At 32.0% G+C, this 24371-nt stretch overlaps 1 protein-coding gene across 4 annotated transcripts in view; it reads left to right on the top strand.

Annotated features, from left to right (window-relative positions):
- Positions 1-24371, top strand: part of LOC143044300 (ankyrin repeat and fibronectin type-III domain-containing protein 1-like) — a 188991-nt gene that overhangs the window by 60812 nt on the left and 103808 nt on the right. For all 4 annotated transcript variants that reach the window (XM_076216243.1, XM_076216244.1, XM_076216242.1 and 1 more), the window contains exons 2-3: positions 3798-3950; positions 11554-11685. In XM_076216243.1, coding sequence (XP_076072358.1) covers positions 3826-3950; positions 11554-11685 — 257 coding nt within the window. In that variant the 5' untranslated portion in view covers positions 3798-3825. The remainder of the gene's footprint in view (positions 1-3797; positions 3951-11553; positions 11686-24371) is intronic.

Below are 24371 nucleotides of genomic sequence, written 5' to 3'. Positions count from 1 at the left end.
TAACAATTTTCATTAATTTGGTAAATTTATGTAAATTTTTACCAAATATAGTTCTCTGTTACCAATGGGCAAAGTTCATGATAGATATAATTGTAAGAAGCAAAATCGTTCAGTAAAGTAAGAACTTCAAACACATCACCATCACCAAAATACAATTTTGTCATGAATCCATTTGTGTCCTTTGTTTAATATGCACATAGACCAAGGTGAGCGACACAGGCTCTTTAGAGCCTCTAGTTGGTCCTGTTTTCAAATTGGTCTACACTAATGTCCAAAGGGTCCAAAATTAAACTTAGTCTGATTTTAACAAAAATTGAAATCGTGGGGTTCTTTGATATGCTGAATCCAAAAATGTACTTAGATTTTTTATTATGGGCCCAGTTTTCAAGTTGGTCCAAATCAGGATCTAAAATTATTATATTAAGTATTGTGCAATAGCAAGTCTTTTCAATTGCACAGTATTGCGCAATGGCAAGAAATATCTAATTGCACAATATTGTGAAATAGCAATTTTTTTTTAATTAGAGTTATCTTTCTTTGTCCAGAATAGTAAGCAAGAAATATCTAATTGCAAAATATTGTGCAGTAGCAAGATTTTTTTTAAATTGGAGTTATCTTTCTTTGTCCAGAATCAACTTAAATCTTTGTTATATACAATATACAATGTATATTCACTTTTTACTACCAACTGATAAATTAAAATAATCTTTACCATTCAGTGATAACAAGCAGTTTTTTTACATCTTAATATTTTATGATGTATTTAAATGAGTAGTTATTGTTGCAAACTCCATTAGAAATTTTAATTTAGATTAGTTTTGGAATAAGGGAAAGGGGGATGTGATTAAAAAAATTGGGTTCAATTTTTCTCATTTGAAATTTCATAAATAAAAAAGAAAATTTCTTCAAACATTTTTTTGAGAGGATTAATATTCAACAGCATAGTGAATTGCTCTAAGAGAAAACAAAATTTTTAAGTTCATTAGAACACATTCATTCTGTGTCAGAAACCTATGATGTGTCAACTATTTAATCACAATCCAAATTTAGAGCTGAATCCAGCTTGAATGTTGTGTCCATAAAATGCCCCAACCGTTCAGGGTTCAACCTCTGCGGTCGTATAAAGCTACGCCCTGCGGAGCATCTGGTTTCATTTGTAACTTCTTGAGGACTGAAAGGAATGGAACCAAACATGGCATGAATGTTCCTTATGAGGTGCTGATCAAGCTTTGTTGCTTTGTAGCCGATCCATCATCCAAGATGGCTGCCAGCAAGTTTAACAAAGGACCCTAAGGGAAATGCATACAAGTGTCTTTTTATAGAGAACCAATGAATGGAATGAAACCAAACATAGCATGAATGTTTGTTATAAGGTGCTGACCAAGTGTTGTTATTTTGGAACCATTCCATCATCCAAGATGGCCATCAATGTGGGACTTAATTAAACAATCATTAGAACCCTACGAGAAATACATACAAATGTTGCCTCAATCATTATTTAAGTATCTGTTACATTGTATTTTTTTTTTTTTTTTATATGATTATAAAAACCCAAGTATAGTCAGGTGAGCGACACAGATTCTTGAGAGCCTCTAGTTATATTTGAAATGAAATACATCTTTGTATCACAATTAAGTCACACACAAAAAATGACTAGTGGTCACTTATTTAGGAGATTATATCTTTAATATTTGCTCTTGAAATATAAATATGGTTTATATCACTATGACAGGTGTTTCTTGGGGCTTTAGGATGCAAATGTCTGTATTAACCTCACTGGCCCGTGTCACAATTCTCAAGATAATAAATGTTTGGAAAGTTCAGGCAAAACTCCATTATTTATGTGTAGCCACAGTAACCTCATTCAATCTTTTCAGGTTCAGTAGTGAGAAAACAATTAATTATGTATGTAATTTATGGTTTATGTATGTCATCTGTATTTTTGTTTTTTGAAATAATTGCGCCTTTTTTCAGACCACTTTATTATGACATGTAATTGTGAAATATGATATCTTACAAATAATGATGTTGTAATTGTTTTGTCTGCATATGGATAATACATCAGCATATATGGTATGTAACATGGAGTAATTACTGGCTTAAAATGGAAGAAATTCAATTTCTGAAAATCTAGTTTAGATTTAGATGCATTTGTTTTGTCTGACAGAAAAGAATATTTTGTGACAAAGAGAGACTGGCATATCCATTGTCTTCATTATTCTTTTTGTATGTGTCACAATTTTTGTGAATTCTCAACTTCTTCAAATACGCTCGACGGAAATTTCTATTGAACACACATTTTTGATATGAGTGAAATTTGGAGTTTCTGATATCAAGTTATTGACTTGGTCATTTCTGTTTATATCAGTGAGTTAATCTATAAATAGCTTGACAGAATTGCACAAATTATTTCTGCTCTGCAAGTAAGTAATCAAAATCTGAAACAGTGAACTTAAGAAAGGTAGTAATGGTAACAGATGACAGTCCCTATGTATGTACTGCATTGAAGACCTATTTATTCTACATGTGCTTCAATTATCAGTGGTGCACAAATAAAAAAATGTGGGAGTCAAAATCAGACTTGAAGTTTAATAACATTTTTATAATATGTGTTAATTAATACCTCAATATTATAATAAATAATGAAGGCATAATGTCATAATACTTTCATATTAAAAAAACAAACCTTTGGGCTGAGTAGAAATGAAAACCACATAGAAGTGATTTGGCTTACTTCTGGTAGATTTATTAAATCGTCACAAAACATTCATTTGTACCTCAAATTGCAAATGACATTATGTAACAATGAAATTTCTTTAGAAATGTTATCAATGTTTTGATATAATCTCCATAACAAGATTTTGATTGATATGCATGTTTATTGAGATCTAATCGGTGTATTAGTTTTCTCCAATAACACCCAGTCTAAATGTTCTACGATATTGAAAATACAGATTTACTTTCAATATCCATTTATTACATGGATCAGTCTAGATTGGGCGACATGAATGGAAAGATTTGAAACATTAGTTCAGAGTATATTAAATTACTGTAAGAATGGCCACCTTATGTTGTGGTAAAAATGAATAAAAATATGATGTCTAATTTTGGAAAACAGAAAGGTTATTGTTCATTAAATTTTTTTTTACAAATTATTGAAGAAGAACAAAGTTTTGATATATGATGTGTGTTTATCTCGTTACATCACATTTGTTAGCTTGTTTTAAATACATTAGTTAACAAAGTAACAAAGAGCTATTTCTTGTAACAATACTTTTTTCCTAATTAAAAATGTTTTGTGCCAAGATTCCCTACCAATAAACATTATTTTGTGCACATGTTTATTTTGTGACATTAATTTTGTGAGACACTATGACTTTGATCCCCAGATGCAATACATCAATAAATCCTTGCTTTAACATAAGCTAACATGGTTGCTGTTTGTCATATTTGTTTTTATTTATTGTTTTATCCTGAATCTGGTAGTTGGTTTTCTTGTTTGAATTGATTCACATGTTGTCATGTCATGGCCTTTTATAGATAACAATACAGTATGGGTTTTGCTCCTTGTTGAAAACTATGAATGTGTGGTCACATCAATAAAAACTTAGTTCACATGTTCAATATGATACGACTGTTCTATATATGTTGTATATGCCTTTCTAGAATTAATAAATGACTTAGATTGTGTAGTTTACTGAATATGGAAAGGTGGTAGTAAGAGCAAGGAATGATTCTATGGATACACACGCTTCTTTGCAAATATTATAATTTTGTATCTTTTAACTTTATTGTAGGCTGTGAAACCTAAAGATGAATGGCTGAATGATGTCCAGGGTCTCTGACGTGGCAAGGAGCGGCTATCAGATGGCGCCACATCAGTACAGACGTAATGTAAACAAACAACCAGAAATCTATGATATAAATAGTGATCTACCACAAAATAACAGGTTTGTCCAGAATATATTCATAGAAAATTAAATAAATACGTTAAATTGGTTTTGTCTAATTCTAAAAAATAACATGACATTGTTTTTTTGTATTAACCAAAATTAATTTTTAGTGTCTACAAGGCAAATATTCATTAATAGTCTGTTGATTTCCAGGGGCGGATCCAGCCATTTTAAAAGGGGGGTTCCCAATCCAGGACAAAGGGGGGTTGGTGGTGGGTTCCAACTATATGTCCCCATTCAAATGCATTGATCGGCCAAATTAAAGGGGGGTTCCAACCCCCCCCCCCCCAAGGAACACCCCCCCCCCCCCTGGATCCGCCAATGATTTCAAAATAAAATATTTGTCATTGATTTGGATAAAATTGTTGATACCATATGGTGTTGTCTTATATGATTGACTCTCTATGTCAAATGATGTCAGTTTGCAAAAAAATCCGCTCAAACTGATGCTTTTGGCTGTCTTAAACTTGCAATGACTTGAGAGTTTTTATTTTGCATCCTGTTAAAGGCCATACTAGAACGTTAATCAGAAGCCAAGCCGTTAAAATGATAAGTTGATAAAAAGTGTTCCCTCGACTCTTCACTACTCTCAGAATTTTTCCTTTACCTGTAAATAAAAATTTTGTAATTTAGCTGTTATTTTTGGCCTCACATTTTAATTAAACTTATTGATTTAATTTGAGAGTAAAGTTTTAATATTATGCTAGCTACACTTGCTGATCACTTTATAGATATAAAAAAATGAATGTCATTTTTCAAAGGGTCATATTAATTTTAAACCTCATCATTTATGTATTATAAGCTGTCATTAAATTTTTCAACTTTGAAACTTCATGCATTACTTTTGTCATCAAGAAAAATTTGTACCCCACACATATAGATGGTAGATTTTTTATTGCTTGTGAGAATTATCTGAAAATTATTATAATATTTAATAAGATAACATTATTTAAACTGGTAATTTAAACAATTTTTGATATTGGGGAAAAGAGTCCTGCTTATGCTGGATGCTTTGTTTAAGGAAAAACTTCATCAATGGGAAAACTTCAAATATAAACAGATATTTTGTTCTTTTTTTTTTTTCTTTTTTTTTTATACCATGGCTTTGTTGGAAATTTTAAGGGCAAAGAACAGCTGTTGTACTACGATTTGTAGAAAAAGAATTTTATAAAGTAAAACTGGTCACAATATTTTTTACTGACAAATTTATATCGAGGTTATTTCTGCTTTTATAAATTTAGAATAAACACATTTGGAGTTTAGTATGGTGTTCATTATCACTGAACCAGTATATATCTGTTTAGGGCCAGCTGAAGGACGCCTCCGGGTTCGAGAATTTCTAGTTGCATTGAAGACCTGTTGGTGACCTTCTGCTGTTGTCTGCTCTATGGTCGGGTTGTTGTCTTTTTGGCACATTCCCCATTTCCATTCTCAATTTTATTTATTTAAAAGTTCAAAGTTAAAAAAAAAATTATGGGGATATGTGGACGGGATTTTCTAACTGCCTTGAAGAACAATTGGTGGACTTTGGCAGTGTACTGCTCTTTGGCTGGGATGTTGTGTCTTTGACACATTACATGTTTCCATTACCAATTTTGATACTTGCTCAGTTAATAAGAAAAGAGATCTCAACAACTAACTCACAGTGGTTACAAGGTTGCATGAAAGAATTTTAAATTGAATGGCCTTCAATTATTTTTGTTTGATTCTTTATTGTTTTCCCATATAAGTTATTTCTTTTGTTTGTACTAAAATTTAATTTTGACTTAAATACAAAAACTTCAATACTGGTTTAGACTATCATACTTGGAAAATCCAAAAACATAACCAAGCAGTTTATAAGTTATTTTTAGTATTTAATTTCCTTTTTATTTAACCTAACCAGGAAGTAAATCAGCTCTTTTTGTTCTTCATGTATAATTGAAAGGCTTGCAACAAATGTTCTATCAACTTTGTGATGTTTAAATTGCAAATAAAACATAAAAAAATCAAAGTTAAGGCGAACTTTATTAAATATTTAAAAGACAATAGTGAGTGCTTGATGAAGTGGCAAGTTTTAGGTGGCTAAATTTCAATTATAACCGATTAGAAAATTTATTATGAAAATTGCTGATAGATGGTTTATGATAAAAATGCTTTTATAATTGAAAAAATATATAATTTATTTGGTAGATTGATATTGTTTCAGTTTGCACGGTTAGCCAGACTAGAAAAATTTCATTTGGACTAGTAAGTTTTTGCAAAACTTTGTTAGGACCAATAAGAAAAAATTCAGAATAATGGTCTTTGGACTAGTAGTTGAAAAAGTTTTTTGGTGCAGACTTGTTTTATTTGTTTTTGTTATTGGATGTTGTTACACAGTATATATGACTGTGTTTACAGCAACATTGTCAGAGCATCTGAGATCACTATAATTTTTGGTTGAATTTGTGTTCCATTAGGTGTTAAGTTTTCTATGTTAGGTTTCGTTTAAACTGTTGTTCTCCATTTTGTTGGGTTTTTTTCAACATTATTTACCATAGCTTTGTTGGTTTGTTTTCAACTTGTTAGTTAAATGGTATCTTTTGCCTGTGAATTACCATAAATGTTAAAATGTAATTGCATTTGAAAATTTTAGAATTCAGAATTAATGAAATTTAAAACATATTGACAAAACAAACAAGACTTATTCCCAAATGTGATCTTCAGTCTGTCTTAGCCATTAGGACAAAGACAAGCTCAAGCTTATATGAATACCTCCATGATCTTGATAGGTTGAAAACAAAGTGTAAGGGGTCAATTCCCTGTGCTATTGTACTTTTACTTCTGGGAGGTAAATATGTTGATAATGGAGAATGTAATATCATAATTATTAACTATAACACCGTTAGCTTATTACTGCCCCAGTAAATCACTGCTTCCTGAGAAGATGTTCTTTATGGTCCTATACTTGGTTTAAGACAATTTCATTGTTTTGTAACTCAGACAAATTATTTATATCGGTAAAAGAAAAAATAGCTTTCTTTAGTGATGAATCAGTACAGAAGTGGTCTGTACTTTTGCTTTTAAAATTAATTAAGGTAGTCATGCAATGTTATGCACTAGTTATAGAAGAAATTTATTTAATGTCCTTTTAAGTTGTATCAGAAACAACTGTATTGGTATTTTAAAGTTAAATACAGTGCATGGAAATACATATAGTATTCTTCATTCATAAGTTTTCACAATATAATATAATTCAAATAGAACCACATATTTTTCAAAAGGATATTCTGGGGTCATTTTTTGTCAAATTTAAAGAATTTTTATTACTAATATATAAGAGGAATTGTCACATTTTCTATTGGGTATAATTTTGTTAAAACACATTTTTATTTTCTGACTATTGAACACAAGATTTAATTTTTTGTCTAAAGTTGTTACATATTTCTACCAAATTAAATTAAAAACAGTCAACATACAGTCTTGAACAACAATAAACAAAGGTCTGTACCATCTTCATTTTAGCTGAGTCAGTTTCATCCCTATAATTACCGGAAATCTATCTTTTAACAGCATCTTGAACTGTAACTAATTACATTTACATGTACATGTATGGTTTCAATGATTAATCCTTTGACAGTTCTTCGATATGTTGGAAATTTACATCATTGAGAAGTGATTATTAATATATTGTAACTGATTGCTAGAAAAATACATGTTGTAGATCACTGTCTCTTGACCTAAATGTAACTACAGATTTTCCACCTTTTTATTTTAATTTTTACCACTTTCTTGTTCACTGGCTGTTTAATGGGAGATAACTCTAACTGATATAGGTAACTCATTCTAGTTATTGTGTAAAATCAAAGTTTGACAGGGCTTGACATTAACGCTTGTCCGATTGTCCGGGACAAGTGGACACAGGTGTCGGGCAAGTAGATTCACCATACTACTTGTCCGATGGGACAAGTGAAAAAACAAGATCAGATAAAAATAGATCAAATTCAAGACTTATACATTCCCAAAAATATTAATGATTGTTTTATTGATCATACTTAATGAAATTATTATTCATTGATTGAACCAGAGACATATAAAACTTGTATAATATGTCTCTGATTTGGAGTATTGAACATGGTGGCAGCCATTGACCAGGGGGATATAAGTAAGGGGAAAGAAACCAATGTTAATGTATCTTAGTATAAGCTTCCTTGAATTAGGAGCACCTCCATATGGAGTTTTACCTTAACTTTAAAATATTAAATTAAAGTATGTTTCATTTGATTTTGCTTTTATGCATAACAATACATTAAAAAAGGTTTTATTTGATAAGATCTATGATATAAAAATTTAAGATGAAAAAAAAAAAAAAAAAAATCTAAAAAGGCAGATTTTTTAGTGAAATGTGTATGTACTTCATGATCATATATATCAATGTATATACAAATCAAAATAAATTGTAAAAGCTTGTTTTAACATCATCAATAAATTAAAAAGGTTTACTCATATACATGTTCAAGGTGGCCAGGTGTATTTACGTCCTTGGTTTAACCCATACCACTACTAAAGAATGAATAGGTCCATAGGGGAACGTAGTGGTTTGGGAAGAAATGATGATTTAATGATTGACAAATGATAGTGACATTGAGTCAGAGAACACAGTCTTGCAAAAAAACTTTTATTCTGAAATAATGAAATGTATTTTGATGCGGTATTCATATAACATTACAAAATGCTCCTTTTATTAGGTACAATCAAAGCCTAAGTGTTATTATTGCATAAATCATCAATATGTTAGATTTTTAATTATGAATTCGGACAAGCGAGTTAAGAGTTCGGACAAGCTGATTTCCTTGCCACTTGTCCGAAGGGACAAGTTAGAAAAAATGTTAATGTAGAGGCCTGTTTGATTATAACATTGAAATAAGATCTAAGTGGTTTAAAATTGACTTGCACATTTTTAGCTCACCTGGCCCTATAGGCCAAATGAGCTTTTCTCATCACTTGGCATCAGTCGTCCTTTAACTTTTACAATAATCTTCTCCTTTGAAATTAATTGACCATTTTTAACCAAACTTGGCCAAAAACATCTTTTTGGTATCTAGTAAAAAAAATGTGTCCAATGACTCAGCCCGCCAACCAAGATCGCCACCATGGCTAACTTCGGAACATAGGGGTAAAATATAGATGTTCAGGCTTGTATCTTTAGAAAAAATTGCATTTAGATCAAATCTGACAAAGCGTAAAATTGTTCATCAGGTCAAGATCTATCTATCAGACAAATCAGACAACCCATTGTAATCTTTTACAAAAATCTTCCCAGAAACTACTGACACAAATTTAATCAAAATATGTGAAAGATTACACGAGTTGTCTCCCATTGAACATAACATTTAAAAGTCTTATTTATGTATCATTTTGATATTAAAACATAAATAGGTATTTTAACAGTAAAAAGAAAACCCAACTGTTTCAACAAACACAATTAATTTTACTTCAGACAAAATTGTTGTTTATGTATCTTTCAGTCATACCTCAAAATGTATTTAGAACACAGTTGCATGTTAGTCTATTTACTTTTTAAAGTTGACTGTCTGGTCATCAAATACTACAGTCATGAATTGATAAATGTGATGTTCAATGGGAGACAACTCATGTAATCTTCCACAAATATTTTTATTGGCATAACCATGATACTCAGATATAATAATTGGAAAGCTTGAATAAATAAAGATATGGGATATATATCAATGAGATAGTTACTCTACAACAGAAATAACTAAAAGATATGAGTTTCAATGATTAGTACTGGTACCATTCAAAGACTTTTAAAGGCCTATTAAGCTAAATTACCCAGTTTTATATGAATTTGGTTAAATATACTTATCATGAAATTGCCTCTATATATTATAGTATATGTTTGCTTTTACAACATTTTCTCATCGCAATCAAGGGAAGACATCAAAAGATCGATGTAGGATAAAAAACTTAAATCAAATAGATTGGGGGTGGGGGTCAACATTGCTGCAAGTTTTGTTAATCCAAAATCGATTTTACATATATCCATATAGGTAAATCAATTTTTCCCAAATTAAGTTAAGGGTGGGGTGTGGGGGTCAATGAAAAAACTATGTGAATTAAGTCTTTTATCCTATGTTGAACTTTTGATGTCGTCCCTAACTAGGTGATGAAAATTACACTCAGATGCTGATTGTTCATGTATTTGATCAGGGATAAATGAAACCATCATAGTGCAATATAAAGACCAAATTATTCTGGTTAATTTTATTCTTCTAATTGTTGCATTGCAACAATTTCAATATGCACAATAAATGGTTATCATGTGTTCGTGGCACAGCTGTTAATTAGTAGATATTTTTTTACAACCCTGACACAGTAAGATCTTAATCAAGTTTGAGACCTCAAAAATTATTCAACTCAGTGAAATAAGTTATAGCATCAAAACAACATTCTTAGTTAACCATCAAAACAGTTTCTATCGTGTCTAATTAAAGCAGAATAATTAGTAGTAATTAGCTCCCTTGGGAACTTTCATACTGTGATATTTGTAATAAATATAAAACATTTTTCATTTACCAAGAAAAATAAGAAAATGTTATCCATACATCCTATTGGGATTTGGATTTGATTACCTCATTACAAAGAACTATACTAAAAATGAACTTTATGTCTTTTTTGACAATTACGTGGTTGTCAGTCTGTCTTATGTCACACAAGTTTTCACGCGTCTTTCTGGAGTTTCTTCATTTACTCCAAGCAAAGTGCCAGCAGCAGCATAAGACTCATTATAAAAGTACATGTAGTTGAAAAAGATTTAATGACTGTTTTGCATAAAGTGTCCGTGTAGCTATGCAAAGGGAGGCAACTGTACTTTTGTTTTATAACAACAATCACAATGTATTGACAGTATGCTAAGAATGCTAATCATGTGGTGATTATTTTAACATGAACTAATTCAATCAATTTATTTAAACCATATATATTTTAGTATATCAGAGAACTGTGTCTGTAAGTATTTTTTATCCCTCTGCTGCTAGGCAAAGATGGGATTTAGTGTTACCCTTGACCATTGGTCTGTCTGTCCAATATTCCTTTCTGCACTATAACTTAAGTAGTGCTCATTCAAATATTATGAAACTTGTTCACAATGCTGAGAACTTAAATTTGATGGTAGCGAGTCACCTACCAAACTAGAGTTGTTCCCCTTTATAACTTGGAAAATTGCAATTTTTGTTTGTATCAGAAAAATTATTACATAAGAAATAAAAAGATGACAATGAAAACAACACACTGCTCAAAAATATGCAAGATTAGAACAAAATAGAACTCAGTGTCTTAAAACCTAGGAATGACATCAAATGGTCTTTAGCTCTTGTAAAGTATTTTTACAAGAACTTAATGAATTAAAGCTATTCTTTTGATAAGTTTTATCTACAATGACATTGTTCAAAACATTTAATTTTAATGTTTGATTTCAGTTACCCGTACTATTAGCTCTGTACATTATGAATCAGGACATTATGAATCAGAACTTTTTATTATTTTCCTGCTTATTTCAGTTACACTGTAGGTCAGGACATTATGAATCAGAACTCTATATTTTACTGTTTGATTTCAGTTACCCTGCACATGACAATGAGCCAGAACTGTATTGTTTTGAAGATTTTATCCCCAGTGATGAACCAGTCCAGTATTGTAATGTAGAATCCATGCACCCCAGTGAAATGACCTGTCTGTCATGTATTAACAAGTAAGTCCACATATTTATCACCCTGGTCATTTTATGTCCTAGAAAAACAGCAGCAAACTTAAGAACAAAAGTTAAGCAATGAAATTCAGTTTAAAACCCTTCTAAAAGTTCTTAAACAGTTGATAGTACTTATGAATTTTAATATCTTCTGTTTCAAATACCAGAGAATATCCCTAAATTTACCCCACAGTTAAACTGTAGTACCTTACATGGTATATTAATGCAAGTCTTCCCTGAGGTTATTCAGTAGAGACGAGAGGGTTATTCTTGTATTTTATGTGAGTCCATCAAAATATTCAAGAAGAAGCTGACATTTATATGATAAGTCTGCATATTGCCAGAAAAAGTTATGTATTAAAATTTCTGCTGATGATGCACATACATTTCTCTTCTTGTATTTGGATCGGACTTTTATTACATTGTAAACGGCAGAAAACGTTAGCATTAGCATAGAAACAGTATGCTTATAAATCTGATGTATGTGACCTCTTGGTCATCTTAACTCTAGTTATGTCATTAGGTGTTCTATCAACCCTGCTACATCCTGATTGTGCCTGTCCTACTTCGTCAGGAGCTTGTAAATCAGTGGTTGTTTGTTGCTGTATTTCACATTGTTTGTATACCCCACCGAGAGACATATTTTTTCGGCCTGTGGGTCTGTTCATCTGTTCCACTTCAGGTTGAAGTTTTTGGCAAGGTAGTTTTTGATGAAGTTGAAGGTCCAATCAACTTGAAACTTAGTACACATGTACTCTATGATATGATCATTTTATTTTAATGTCAAATAATACTTTTTTTACCACAATTTCATGGTCCACTAAACAGAAAATGACAATGCATATGGGGCATCCATGTAATGTGGACACATTCTTTATTTTTTTTTATAGTTTTGTCCATAAATCAGGCCTTTAGATTTCTTGTTTAAATTGCTAAACATTCATAACTTTGGGGCTTTTAAGTTTACAAAGTGGTGTTGGTTTTGCTGATTGTTGAAGTCCATACAGTGACCTATAGTTTTTAACTTCTACATTATTTGCTCTGTGGTGGTGAGTTGTCTCATTAGCAATCATACCACATCTTCTAATTTGTACATATACTAATATCTCTATGGTAATATAAATGACACCTTTCAGAGAATTTAGATCCTGTTGCAACTTTAATGAGAGTCGTGGTCTGAATGGGGAAAATTAATGAACTAAAAATATCTTTTGATACAGAGAGAAGTTGATATTTTTATGTTGCTGACAATGTTGTCACTAAGGGGAACATACTTTTTATTATTCTCATTGTTCTGAAAATAATCATTAGCAGGTAAAATTGCAGTTATTTTCTATATAAACCTTTCCGTACGTATGTAAAGAATTGTTATTAGAAATTGCAAAAATTATTCTATCCTGTACTATAACAGTTTTCATTGCTTCTGAATTGATGAGGATTTGAATTAGTAACAGGATTTCATTCATCGGGAGAAATAGATTTTCTGTAAAATCTCTGTTTTTATGACAGCACCAAGTTTGCAAATCAGTTTTATTCAGTTTTATCATTTATAATATTCATGCAGCAATTTCTGAATTCTTCCGCGTATTGCCTACGAGGTCAGCCACAGAGGTCAGCTAGCGTGGGTGAAATATCCCAGTAGGACCAGGAAGCGTTTGATTAATTTATATACCTTATTTACTTGGTTTAATATTAAGATTCCATCAAACGATAGCGATAAATAGAATTATTGATAAATTTAGGAAATAATGGGTAACTTTTATAGCATTTGATCCTAGAATACTTTAAGCTGATGATGTATTATGGACATATAGTTTTCTTAAGGAAATAGATGTGATGTATATACATTAATTAAATGTCTTTATGGTTCTTGGTTTGTTAGACAATGTTGGTTCCTCGTTTGTTAGATAAATAGACAGAAAAATAAACTGAGTATATTAGTTTGTTTAATGCATGTTCCTTAATAAATTGTCTGAAAGTTATCAAAATTTGATGAAATATTTGAAATTAAGAGATGTAAAAAAATCAAATATTAATCTGTTAAAGAATAAATGAAGTACAATATTATATAAGAGTTATAGATAATGGTAGTTGAAACTTTATGTATAGATTAAGTCCTATTTGATTTATGTACTGAATTTTCTTTAGTTCTCAGTGCAGTCTTTTATACGACAGTTATGTTCAGCAACATTTGTGTCCTTATGACCTTTAACAAAACATGAAATACAGTATCTAATTAGTTATCAAAGGTACCAGGATTATAATTTAGTACACCAGACGCACGTTTCCTCTACATAAGACTCATCAGTGACGCTCATATCAAAAAAGTTATAAAGCCAAACAAGTACAAAGTTGAAGAGCCTTGAGGATCCATTTATTACAATAAGTTTTATGATAATTAAGTGTCATAGGAAAAGGAATGTATATATACAGTATATTTTATCTGGAAAGTACTCAGACAATATTTTAATGCAGTGAATTTTTTGAATGTAAAAAAAACAACATAAAAAACCAGCTTGTAATCTTGTCGCATTAGAAATTGGTACTAGTCAGCATAATAAACAAAGAAGGAATGTTTGACACAGCAACTTACCAAAACAAAGGAACCAAGGTCATCATACAATTTTATCAAATAGATTATTCTTAAAATTGGGTTTTCAAGTCTCACAAGATCACATATGCATTGAATGAAAAATTGAAATCTAAAACCGCCTTTGCAAATGTGTCTTACTCAATCGATTTTCACCTTTTTCACTATTTTTATCTTAATTTAAATCATCTTACACTTGGTAAGATATACAGCCAGGGTCAGTTGTTGAAAAAATAATAATTTTTGAATACTATTTCATCTTGTTTGTTTGATAGGCAGCTTATTCTTATTTGAGTTTAATTAAAAGTAGGTGTGTCTGGAAATGAAGGGATTGTGGGATCACGGAAAATCAATGTTATCAACATTTCCAAGATGAAAACAGTATTTGTCTTTTTAAGAAAACTTGTCATTAATATTCAATACAAGATCCTTCATTTCGTGTTTAATTATAACTACAAGACCTTTGAGTAGGGAGCGCCCATGTTCCAATTTGTTGATAAATAGACTAACAATTTTCATTTAGCAAGGAAATCCTGTTTCCATTACTGAATGACAACATCGCTAGTTTCCAGGAATGAAATTAATGTGCGTGAAATTAACGACTACTTTGGATATAGGTAAACATAACAACCATACGAACAGATCACAAGGCTCTATAATTGAAGAGAAAATAGAAATCGTGATTATCGTTTCTGCAAAGAAGGAATGGCTACGTCTTATTTATTCGCTGAGGCCAGAAATGTGCTGTCTTTTTGATTACAGCTTTTGTTAATTGGTTAGCTGACAACTTTTAGTATAAATATAAGTTTTCATGACAGCTACAAGAATCGTTTTTATTGCTATGATTTGAAAGGGATTGGAAATAAGTCATTGTAATTACTAAAAAGGTTCAAGCAATTTGGCTACAAATAGCTAACACAGCAAAATCTGAATAACATTCATCTGCAGAAATCAAGGATTTATTCCATTTCTTATGACATCTCTCTAAGGCAAAGTGGCACAGTACTAAGAATTGTTTTTTTTTTATTTAAGTTATAACACAACTTAGTTCAATCGAAAATACCTCCTTATTTCAAAGACCAGTCTGTACCAATCATTTCTTATACCTATACCAAACCTATTGCAACTAAAATTTTCAATTACAAACACGTTTTGCAGGATCTCGATATTGACGACTTCAAGTCTAAACCTCCTGATTGCACTTGTGCTAGTTCCCAATTCACATATAATCCTGCTGGCCACGTTATTACCAGTGACCTCAACATTGTTAATAACACGTCTCTGCGAAATGTGTTATCGAAAGGTCCGAAATATCTTGAGCCTAAATCCATCAATTGGAAATACAACTTTAAAATTTTGATGGATTCAGTTGAGGATTATGCCAGGCAATGGGCTAAGCGTGAGAAGGAAGACGTAGACACTCTTTCCGAATGGATTAAGGCAGTGAGGTCGTTGATACAAATCAGAATTAAGAAACTGAATGGGTCTATCAATGCCCATGCTACGTCAATCTTTAAAGACCCAAAATGTTGCAAAACACCTATCCTACCTCCATGACAAATATGTTGTTGTCCCCGCAGATAAAGCCCCAAACAACATCGTTTTTGTCGAGCCTGCAACTTTTGTTGCAGAAAGCTCGACATAGGGATAGTGATCCGGCAGCGGCTACGGCGGCGGCCGCGGCTACGGCGGCGGCGTTAGCTAACTTCTTAAAAGCTTTATATTTTAGAAGGTGGAAGACCTGGATGCTTCATACTTTGTATATAGATGCCTCATGTTACGAACTTTCCGTCAGTCACATGTCCAATGTCCTTGACCTCATTTTCATGGTTCAGTGACCACTTGAAAAAAAAGTTCAAATTTTTTGTAATGTTGAATTCTCTCTTATTATAAGTAATAGGATAACTATATTTGATATGTGCGTACCTTGCAAGGTCCTCGTGTCTGTCAGACAGTTTTCACTTGACCTCGACCTCATTTCATGGATCAGTGAACAAGGTTAAGTTTTGGTGGTCAAGTCCATATCTCAGATACTATAAGCAATAGGGCTAGTATATTCGGTGTATGAAAGGACTGTAAGGTGTACATGTCCAACTGGCAGGTGTCATCTGACCTTGACCTCATTTTCATGGTTCAGTGGTTATAGTTAAATTTTTGTGTTTTGGTCTGTTTTTCTCATACCATATGCAATAGGTCTACTATATTTGTTGTATGGAATGATTGTTAAGTGTTCATGTTTAGCGGGCAGATGTCATGTGACCTTGACCTCATTTTCATGGTTCAGTGGTCAAAGTTAAGTTTTTGAGTTTTGGTCTTTTTATCTAATGCTTTATGCCATAGGTCAACTATATTTGGTGTATGGAAATATTTTATGATCTTTATGTCAGTCGAGCAGGTTTTATTTAACCGTGACCTCATTTTCACGGTTCATTGCACAGTGTAAAGTGTTTGTGTTTTGGTCTATTTTTCTTAAACTATAAGTAATGTGTCAACTATATATGTTGTATAGAAGCATTGTTAGCTGTACCTGTCTGCCTGGCATGGTTCATCTGACCTTGACCTCTTTTTCAAGGTTCATTGGTCTTTGTTTAGTTATCTTGGTTAATGTTAAGTTTATGTGACAGTAAGTGAGTTGTAATAAAGCTTAGCTTTATACTTAGGACTATCAACATAATATCAATGATTAGTATAGAAGGCGAGACATTTCAGCGTGTGCACTCTTGTTTTAAACTATAAGTAATAGGTCAACTATATTTGTTGTATGGAAGCATTGTTAGCTGTACATGTCTGCCTGGCATGGTTCATCTGACCTTGAACTCATTTTCATGGTTCATTGGTCTTTGTTTTGTTATCTTGGTTAATGTTAAGTTTATGTGACAGTCTTTAATAAAGCTTTATACTTAGGACTATCAACATAATATCAATGATAAGTAAAGAAGGCGAGACATTTCAGCGTGTGCACTCTTGTTGTATGTAAAACTCATTACATTAACTGCTTGATAAACGAATTAGGTATTGACAATTCACTTGGAAACTCAACATATACCCTCATGACACTTACCAAAGAGGAAATCCTGGATAATCATAGGTCTGTTCTGTGTTCCTTTGAAATTTCAACCAAAGATGAAGAACTGGATCTGCCATCACTGTATTGGATACCTAAACTACATAAGTGTCCTTACAAGCAACGGTATATTGCTGGGTCTTCCAAGTGCTCCACGAAACCTCTTTCTAAATTATTAACATCTATTTTATCAGCAATCAAAGACAGGCTTCAAAGTTATTGTGAAACTGCCTATTCTAGAGGGGGCGTGAATCAGATGTGGATACTTAAAAATTCCAAACATCTTTTAGAGTACATACAATCTAACTCTCTTTCATCTTGTAACAGTATTAAAACATTTGACTTTTCTACTCTGTACACTAGTATTCCACATTCCAAACTAAAAGACAAATTGAAAGAGTTGGTATTGCTTTCCTTCGTAAAAAAGAATGGCCAACGTAGATACAAGTATCTTGTCTTAGTGAGGGACAAATCCTACTTTGTAAAGGATCACTGATTCGAACAAAAAATTCTCTGAAACTGATATTATCAAGATGCTTGATTTCTTGATTGACAACATATTTGTTACGTTCGGAGGACGTGTTTTTCAACAGACTGTCGGCTTCCAATGGGAACAAACTGTGCCCCTCTACTTGTCGACTTGTTTCTTTATTATTATGAGGCTGACTTCATGCAGGAACTTCTTAGGAAGAAAGATAAGAAGTTAGCAATATCCTTTAACTCTACTTTTCGCTATATAGATGATGTTCTTTCACTAAATAATTCAAGATTTGGTGACTATGTGGAACGCATCTATCCAATGGAGCTAGAGATAAAGGATACTACAGATACAGTTAAGTCGGCCTCATATCTTGACCTACATCTAGAAATTGACAATGAGGGTCGGTTGAAAACAAAACTTTACGACAAAAGAGATGATTTCAGCTTTCCAATTGTGAACTTTCCAAGTAGCAACATTCCAGCAGCACCTGCATACGGGGTATATATCTCCCAATTGATACGATATTCCCGTGCTTGCATTTCCTATCATGATTTTCTTGATAGAGGGTTGCTGCTCACAAGGAAGCTATTGAACCAAGAGTTCCAAATGGTGAAGTTGAAATCATCCCTTCGTAAATTTTACGGACGCCATCACGAGTTGGTTGACCGTTATGGAATAACCGTTTCACAAATGATATCGGATATGTTCCTTACGTCGTAACTACAATCCCCTTCCCTTTCATGAATGTGACCTACAGAATTAGACTATTTACCGGATTTGTTATCACATAGGAATACGACGGGTGTCGCATGTGGAGCAGGATCTGCTTACCCTTCCGGAGCACCTGAGATCACCCCTAGTTTTTTGGTGGGGTTCGTGTTGTTTATTCTTTAGTTTTCTATGTTATGTCCTGTGTGCTGTTGTTTGTTTGTTTTTTTCATTTTTAGCCATGGCTTTGTCAGTTTGTTTTAGATTTATGAGTTTGACTGTCCCTTTGGTATCTTTCGTCCCTCTTTGACTTTGTAGCTCAAAATTTTGAATCCATTTACCCTTTGAAAAATGTACATTTTGATGATAAAAAAGAGTGAGTTTAAAGTTTTGAAGTTGTGTGCCTACTATAATAGAATTGTTTGAAGAATTTTTCACATTTTCAGGACTATGGGAATTTATTTTCCAACAAAATTTCCAACCTTTTATAATTGCAACTATATTGTAAACCATTGACATTGATCAGTCGCTATGTGTAACCTGGACATTTGAGACTTTCACACATTTTGAATTATTTAAGCCACCATACATGTTCATTTGAAATTCTTAAAATATTGATAAGATTTGCCTATTGAAATAAATCATACAGATTGTTCCATCAAATTTTAGAATTTTGACCCAATCTTAAAAAGCATTTTTAATCTGATCATCAAAGTATCTAAACAACAAATATGAATTCCTTTTTAATGACATCTGTTTTAATAGAAGACAAAGAGCATCTTAAGGTTGTAAATGATATATAAGAAATGACAGCCGTTTTGACGAATCCTCGGGAGTTCAATGAAAGTCTCCCTGTTAGAAATGACAACGGTTTTGACGAATGAATCCTCTGGAGTTCAATGAAAGCCTCCCTGTTAGAAATGACATTTACAGATGTCATAAGAGCAGACTAATTGAGAAGTACAGTTAGAGTATAATTAACAGAGTAGTACTACCACCAGCTGTGATGTATTGTTAAACTGATAGATGTTCACTTTAATATATCCTATTGTCTATATTGACTCAGTCCTAAATTAAGTTGGATCAGAAGTAAATATAGTAGCATCTCTGTCTAAAATAGAAATACTGATGAGGAATGATACTAATCTCATTGTGTTTATTCTTATCAGGGTTTTTTTTAGAAGTGCATTTCTGAGTGTCATGTCTAATATTTCGTTATCTTAGTTCCAATCAAATTCCCTACGTGACAACTTCTCATGAAAAGACTGCTGGAAGAAATAGGAAATTGAGATGTTTGTTCACTATAGTATGTGGTTATAAATTCTTCCGTTCTGAAAGAGAAAACTATTAAAGGGTCATAGAAACTAAGCATTCTTGTGTTTAATTTGCTTTGTCATACTATTATGTAAAAACAAAAAACTTATAATATCAGAATTTATAGGTGTTGAACATGCAAAATGCAAAAAGAAAATCAAAAGATATATAGATTTCATTTTTTAAAAAACCTTTACTTTACATGATATTAATATTGTATGCATGAATGTACTGAAATTATAGAAAAATGTATATTAGGTTTGTCACGTGTAGGTTGAACTGAAACAATTTGAAGAAAAAAAAACTCATTTGCTTTTGTAAAGTTTGATCTTCAAAATGGAAGAGTAAAATATGATATATGCTGCTTACACATGAAACATGTGGGATTATAATAGATATGAAATTAAATGATGCATGCCTTAGGCTTTTGAGTTCTATCATTATCTCAAATATCTATATGAAAATAGAATTTGAGAAAGAAGTAGTGTAAAAGTTATGTAATTCTGTGGTTGTTCATCGACCATACAAGACCCTCATGGTTTGTCAAGGTTGCTAAAAACCACCCTCATAGTTATTGCAGCTGTTTGTTGGTAATATGCATTTTTAGAATAGAGAATGGAACAAAAATGTTTTGTTTAAAATCATGCCTCTTGATTTTTTTGTTTCTGAGTTCTTATAATGACGAATAGCCCCTAAAAAGTTATAACGGACAATAAAAAAAGACAAACGCAAAATTATAGACTCCTAATTTAACTAAAATTGAGAATGGAAATGGGGGATATGTCAATAACCAAACCAAAGAGCAGATAACAGCACCTGGAGTTAGGCCTCAGCTGGCCCCTTAAAAAAATGAGTTCAGTGATGTTGAATGTCATACTAAGCTCTAAAAACTGTCTTTATTGTCGACATAAACTCTAAAACATACAAATGACTTAGATTTAATAAAACATACAACACAAACAAAGGCCAGAGGCTCCTGACTTGGGACAGGCGAAAAAATGTGACAGGTTTAAACATGTTTTGTGAAATCTCAACCCTATCCCTAATTTTTATGAAGTGAGCCCTCAACCCTCTCTCTAATCTAGCAGAGTCATGTCACTGCACAAGATGGAACAATTGAAAAATCGTTTGAAATGGATTGACTACTGGGGAAGATAAAGATGAACCTGAAAAAAAAACCTAGCTTAAAAGACAAAGATCAAAGTACCGATCTAAGAGTACTGGCAGTAACTTACAAGCTTGTTCAAAACCAATAGCAACTAATAAATAAATCATGATCTTCCAGACTAAAGTACCAACCAGTACACATCTTACAGATTTAATAATAGACATCATAAACAGTCTGAGAAAAAGCAGGATCTCTTCAAATGCCAAAATATAATTTCGTAATAGAAACAGGAAGTTTAGGACCATAACTTTTCATAAATGTATAACATCTATCTATATATTAGAAAATTTAGATCTACAAAATCAATGCTATCACAATATACCAGTAAGGTTTATTCAAAGGTCACTTATGATACTGTGTTAAAATTATATCCTTTTAGAATCAAGTGAATTCAATAATTTATATAGTAAGACTTAATATAAATGCTTGTTTTATTCATAATGAATAAGTAAAAGTTTTTTAAATTAACAAGCTTCATTAACAACTTTAATATAAAAATCAAGGTGTGCTAGCTTGGTTTGTTTGTTCAGATTCTTATTCTACATGTACTGATATAAACTTTTGAACCAATTATGTTTGTATCTTTTGAATTTTTGTTTTGAAACTGTTTATGACAATTCCAACTTGAATAGATTATGATAGATTCTTAATATCTCTAATTGCTTAATTCAAAAAAAAATATTCTGAATATAGGACCTTTAAAAATGAACTTTTCTTATGAAAAAAAGTGCTATCTTTAAGTTTATCTAGGTCTTTTTCGCAATCTCATTCAATCAATTATAGAATGATTGCCAAAAAAGCCGGAAACCATGAAAATCTGTGTTTGTGTTCATTAAGTTATTTAAAATCAAGAACTAAAAGATTGAAACACATTTTCTGTTGTAAAAGCTATTTCATTTTGAGTAATTACTGAAATATTGAAATTTGAAAGCTCACTTCACTTTTCTATGAAAGTCCATTTGTTTGTTAATCATAACATTCACATTTCAAAGTAGTTTATACTTTGTTGTAAACAACTTGAATTATTGTTAAATTAAAAATACATTAATTCTTTGGAATATGATTGACACAAATATGAAAACATGAAATTACCATTTAGAACACCCAAAATTTTGTCTGGAGCAAAGTAAGATAGGCAGGGCAGAATTAGGTTAATTAGTGGCGTCAATTAACATTTTCACTCTTGACTATGCCAGCAACAGTTTTAAAAATGTCTTTGCTGCAAAAACTGTGAGCCTGACTTGACATTGATGTTATAATTTTTCATGGTGTAATAAATTTGGTCTGAAAATTTATCAATAGAGTAATATGAAATGGAATAAAATCTCTTTTTAGCTCACCTGGCCCAAAGGGCCAAGTGAGCTTTTCCCATCACTTGGCGTCCGTCGTCCGTCGTCTGTCGTCCGTCGTCTGTCGTCCGTCGTCGTCTGGCGTCGTTAACTTTTACAAAAATCTTCTCCTCTGAAACTACTGGGCCAAATTACACCAAACTTGGCCATAACCATCATTGGGGTATCTAGTTTAAAAAATGTGTTCGGTGACCCGGCCAACCATCCAAGATGGCCACCATGGCTAAAAATAGAACATAGGGGTAAAATGCAGTTTTTGGCTTATAACTCAAAAATCAAAGCATTTAGAGCAAATCTGACAAGGGGTTAAATTGTTAAACAGGTCAAAATCTATCTGCCCTGAAATTTTCAGATAAATCGGATATCCTGTTGTTGGGTTGCTGCCCCTGAATTAGTAATTTTAAGGAAATTTTGCTGTTTTTGGTTATTATCTTGAATATTATTATAGATAGAGATGAACTGTAAACAGCAATAATGTTCAGCAAAGTAAGATTTACAAATAAGTCAACATGACCGAAATGGTCAGTTGACCCCTTTAGGAGTTATTGCCCTTTATAGTCAATTTTTAACCATTTTTCATAAATCTTAGTTATCTTTTACAAAAATCTTCTCCTCTGAAACTACTTGGCCAAATCAATCCAAACTTGGCCACAACCATCTTTGGGGTATGTAGTTTCAAAAATGTGTCCGGTGACCCGGCCATCCAATCAATATGGCTGCCATGGCTAAAAATAGAATCTGGGGTAAAATGCAGTTTTTGGCTTATAACTCAAAAACCAAAGCATTTATAGTAAATCTGACAGGGGTAAAATTGTTTATCAGGTCAAGATCTACCTGCCCTGAAATTTTCTGATGAATCTGACAACCCAGTTTTGGGATGCCGCCCCAGAATTAGTAATTTTAATGAAATTTTGCTGTTTTTGGTTATTATCTTGAATATTATTATAGATAGAGATAAACTGTACACAGCAATAATGTTCAGCAAAATAAGATTTACAAATAAGTCAAAATGACCACAATGGTCAGTTGACCCGTTTAGGAGTTATTGCCCTTTATAGTCAATTTTTAACCATTTTTTCGTAAATCTTAGTAATTTTTTTACAAAAATCTTCTCCTCTGAAACTGCTTGGCCAAATCAATCCAAACTTGGCCACAACCATCTTTGGGGTATGTAGTTTCAAAAATGTGTGCGGTGACCCAGCCATCCAACCAAAATGAAAAAAAAAAAAATCTGGAGTAAAGGTGTTTATCAGGTCAAGATTTGTCTGCTCTGAAATTTTCGGATGAATCAGACAACCCGTTGTCGGGTTGTTGATCCTGAATTGTTAGTTTTAAGGAAATTTTGCTGTATTTGGTTATTATCTTGAATACTATTATAGATAGAGATAAACTGTAAACAGCAATAATGTTCAGCAAAGTAAGATTTACAAATAAGTCAACGTGACTGAAATGGTCAATTGACCCCCTATGGAGTTATTGTCCTTTATAGTCAATTTTTAACAATTTTCATAAAATTTGTAAATTTTTTCTAACATTTTTCACTGAAACTATTGGGCCAAGTTCATTATAGATAGAGATAATTTTCAGCAGCAAGAATGATCAGTAAAGTAAGATGTACAAACACATCACCATCACCAAAACACAATTTTGTCATGAATCCATCCTCTTCCTTTGTTTAATATTCATAAAGACCAAGGTGAGCGACACAGGCTCTTTAGAGCCTCTAGTTAATCATAAAATGCATGTTACAAAACCATGCAATAAATAGATTATCAGTTTTGCTTTGTACAGAAATCATAAAAAAATAGCTGCTTTGTAATTGAACATTACAGCTTTTTCAGGTCAACTTTCAATGTAATAATTCATTGGAAAAGTTGATAGTATGACAGATGATATTTTACGGTATCTTATATACTATTTCTCACAGCTGTATCTTCCTTAGTTAGAGGTTACAGTGTCATTACTCCAATATTTGTCTTCTTCAAACAGATGAAAAGTTTTCTTGAATGCAACTA

Source organism: Mytilus galloprovincialis, chromosome 9 (assembly GCF_965363235.1).
Source record: "Mytilus galloprovincialis chromosome 9, xbMytGall1.hap1.1, whole genome shotgun sequence".
Lineage (NCBI taxonomy): Eukaryota > Metazoa > Mollusca > Bivalvia > Mytilida > Mytilidae > Mytilus > Mytilus galloprovincialis.
The sequence above is the reverse complement of the archived record's forward strand: the minus strand, read 5'-3'. Positions and strand labels throughout refer to the sequence as shown.